The 3,040-nt window shown below is 34.7% G+C and overlaps 1 protein-coding gene across 1 annotated transcript; it reads left to right on the top strand.

The window, feature by feature from the left end:
• Positions 1–322: 322 nt before the first annotated feature.
• LOC129769364 (cyclin-Q) lies at positions 323–2,392 on the top strand. The gene is made up of 6 exons (XM_055771589.1): positions 323–381; positions 456–547; positions 1,016–1,107; positions 1,166–1,310; positions 1,372–1,824; positions 1,882–2,392. The coding sequence occupies exons 3-6, from the start codon at positions 1,022–1,024 to the stop codon at positions 1,981–1,983; spliced, it is 786 nt and encodes a 261-aa protein (XP_055627564.1). The 5' UTR covers positions 323–381; positions 456–547; positions 1,016–1,021; the 3' UTR covers positions 1,984–2,392.
• The last annotated feature ends 648 nt before the right edge of the window (positions 2,393–3,040 follow it).

Here is a 3,040-nt window from a genome sequence, read left to right as displayed (position 1 = left end):
GACTTTCTTGTATCAAAAAGGCATTCAATGAAATAGAGTAATACATTTTCTTAAAGCGGCGAAAATGTATAAAACGCAAATTGGGTCTGAAAATAATTTTGTATTACGAAAATTAAGCTTACGTGGAAATATAAGAAAATCATTCAATAAATGGTTGAGTAAAAATCAGTACTACGTGATCAAAGTTTTGAAGCGCATTAAGTAATTATTTTCATTCAATGTTTGACAAACTGAATATGCTTTTGAGCGTGCTAATCTAATACAGTACCTTTGCTTCACGCTGATCTTATACTTTGATAGATGTCGCCGTTTTACCTTCCATGTTGCGAATTATGCACACCTATATTTCACTTCCATTGCGGTCTCTGATTGAAGTGGATGGTTAGTAATTTTTCTGCATTGTTTAGATATTATTTCAAAATGTTTACAGACAGATTCTGATTAATTTACTCTAGTTCATAGCTCAGTATACGTAACTCTCCATTCAGCATTTAGGAAACTCATTCGTTGTAGTACCACCGCCTGTAATTTGTTAACATATTAATCGGTAAGTCTAATAGGTGTAATAAAATAAATGGTAAACCAAAAATCCAAACGTTTTGCCAAAAATTATAAATGAAACCTCTTCGAGCGAAGCTTTATTCCACTAAAACGGAAAACTATTTTCTAGTAGATGATTCTTGATCATTGGAACAAATATCTATCGTTCATCATGCTCAGGGCTGTTCACTTTCTAAAGTATCTGCATACTCATACCATATGTTGGTCTTCATTTACTTTTCTTCGTCTCTTATACTGATCTACAAAAAGGTTCAATGAAATCTGGATGTATGTTGTGAAAGACTTCTAGAGTTTGAACCAATGGAGGCCAACACATCGAACGAATTGACTTTATCGTGGTTCATTCATGTTTGATTTTATCAATCGTGTAAATTTCGTAATGATTTGATAATATTGAATTTCATTTGAACATCGAATATAAACGCTATTTAAATTTCTTTCACTTGTGTTACAGATCAAAATGATGCATGATATTCCCCATGTAGTGTCCTCTTTCAATAAGGATTCCAGCTTAACGAGTCTGCATACAAAAACGATAGACTACAGGTGAGCAAATGTTAAATTGAAAAATTGCCTTGCCATAACATCAGATATTTCCCTGTAGGAAAAAATCTATGAAAGGCTTGCCAGAGAGATTTCTGTTCGAATGCGCCATCAAATTAAGTATGAAGCCATTAACATCGGCTATGGCGGCGATACTGTTTCACCGTTTTTTCAAGGAAGTTGAAGAAACAGAGTATGACCCATATGTAAGTATTCATAGGTGATAAGAATAAATCATCAATATTTCGTATTCATTCATCTCCGCAGATGATTGCCGCTTCCTGCTTATACCTTGCCGGCAAGATAAAGGACGATCCAATCAAGATACGGGACGTTATAAACGTTGCTCACAACACCATCAATCGTGGTTCCCAACCACTCGAACTGGGAGACGAATACTGGTCCATGCGAGATACCATTGTCCAGGCCGAGCTGTTCATCACTCGGGTTTTGAAGTTTGAACTGTCTACTGTTCATCCCCACAAATACATGCTGCACTACATGAAATCTCTACAGGATTGGTTTGGTGTTAAAGAGTGGAATGCTCTACCAGTTGCCAAAACAGCCGCCTCGTTCCTGCAAGACTTCCACCACAGCCCGAAGATCCTGGACCATAATCCAGACCACATCGCGGTTTGCTGTCTAGCATTAGCCTTCCAAGTGTACGGCATTCAAGTTCCACTGACTGATGAATTTGATGAGGTGACTGCGTGGTATAATGTAAGTTATCAGAACAGAATCGCATCTAGCCGAATAATGTTATTCGTATTTCCACAGATATTTTGCAATGACTTAACCAGCGAAAAACACTGGGAGATAATTGAAGAAATTATAGAGGTGTATAACACCGAAACTGAAATCGAGGAGGATGAGGACTAGGGATATTATTTTCTGGAAATGATATTCGCATGGATCGTCGCAGAGAATGTTGACAAACGTATCATACTGCGTTGCTATTCAAGCGTTGCATTTTGGAGAAAAAGTACAACCAGATAGTATTATGGATGATCCAATGAATTTTTTTTTTCAATAGTTTCCCTCAAACTGTTTTTAAGCCCGCTCTGAATATCTCTTTTTAATTAACCTAGTTTTTGAAATATCAGCAATGTAAAAGTTGTTGAAAAGTGATAATTCGTGATGTTACTTAAAGCTGAAAATTCTTATGAATACGTAAGATAGCCATAAAAGAATTCATGCAGAAAATTAGAAATCTAACTAAGTAGTTTGTCATATATAACTCATGTTGTATTGAATTCATTTCGAAATAATAATTTCCATATTAGCACTAGCACTAAGTGGTATCTGTATCTCTTCCAAGTAAGCGAAAGCTGAAACATAGATGAATTTAAAAGTAAGTTTGCTCTAAATGGGTGTCATAAAACATGGAAAACTTTCTCTCTTTAGTTTCTAGGAGTTCGGTTTTCGAGAAGTTGCAAAAATATATATATATTGTTTTATACTGTGTAATTATTCTGATTAAATTTTTAATATTCTAATGAAAACATACATTCGCAGAAAACGCTATCTTCTCTTGTCAATAATAACATACTGCTTCTTGATTGTTGATATTATTGATATTCGCCGACAACAAAACACTGATTCTATCTTGCTTCACCGTGGTTTTAGTACAAAGTTCTTTTTTTTTACAACAGTTTTTTTTTATTAAATCGTTTATTTTTACAGGCTCAGTTACATAAGTTTAAAGGAGCCAAACTCCTATCTGTATAGTTACAAGTATACATAAACATTTTTTATTAATTCTAATGTTAATGAAGTAGAGAACCGATTACTCGCGGCTTGCTCGAGTTTAGAAGGGTGACATTTTGTTTCAGGAAAAGGATGGAATATAAGGATTTGTTGACAATGTTCACACTCACATTCATCATACTCAATTCTTAAGCCTATCTTATATCTAACATGTATTTACATTTCACCT

This window comes from Toxorhynchites rutilus, chromosome 2 (assembly GCF_029784135.1).
Source record: "Toxorhynchites rutilus septentrionalis strain SRP chromosome 2, ASM2978413v1, whole genome shotgun sequence".
Lineage (NCBI taxonomy): Eukaryota > Metazoa > Arthropoda > Insecta > Diptera > Culicidae > Toxorhynchites > Toxorhynchites rutilus.
Note: the sequence above shows the minus strand (reverse complement) of the source record. Positions and strands in the feature narration are given on the sequence as shown.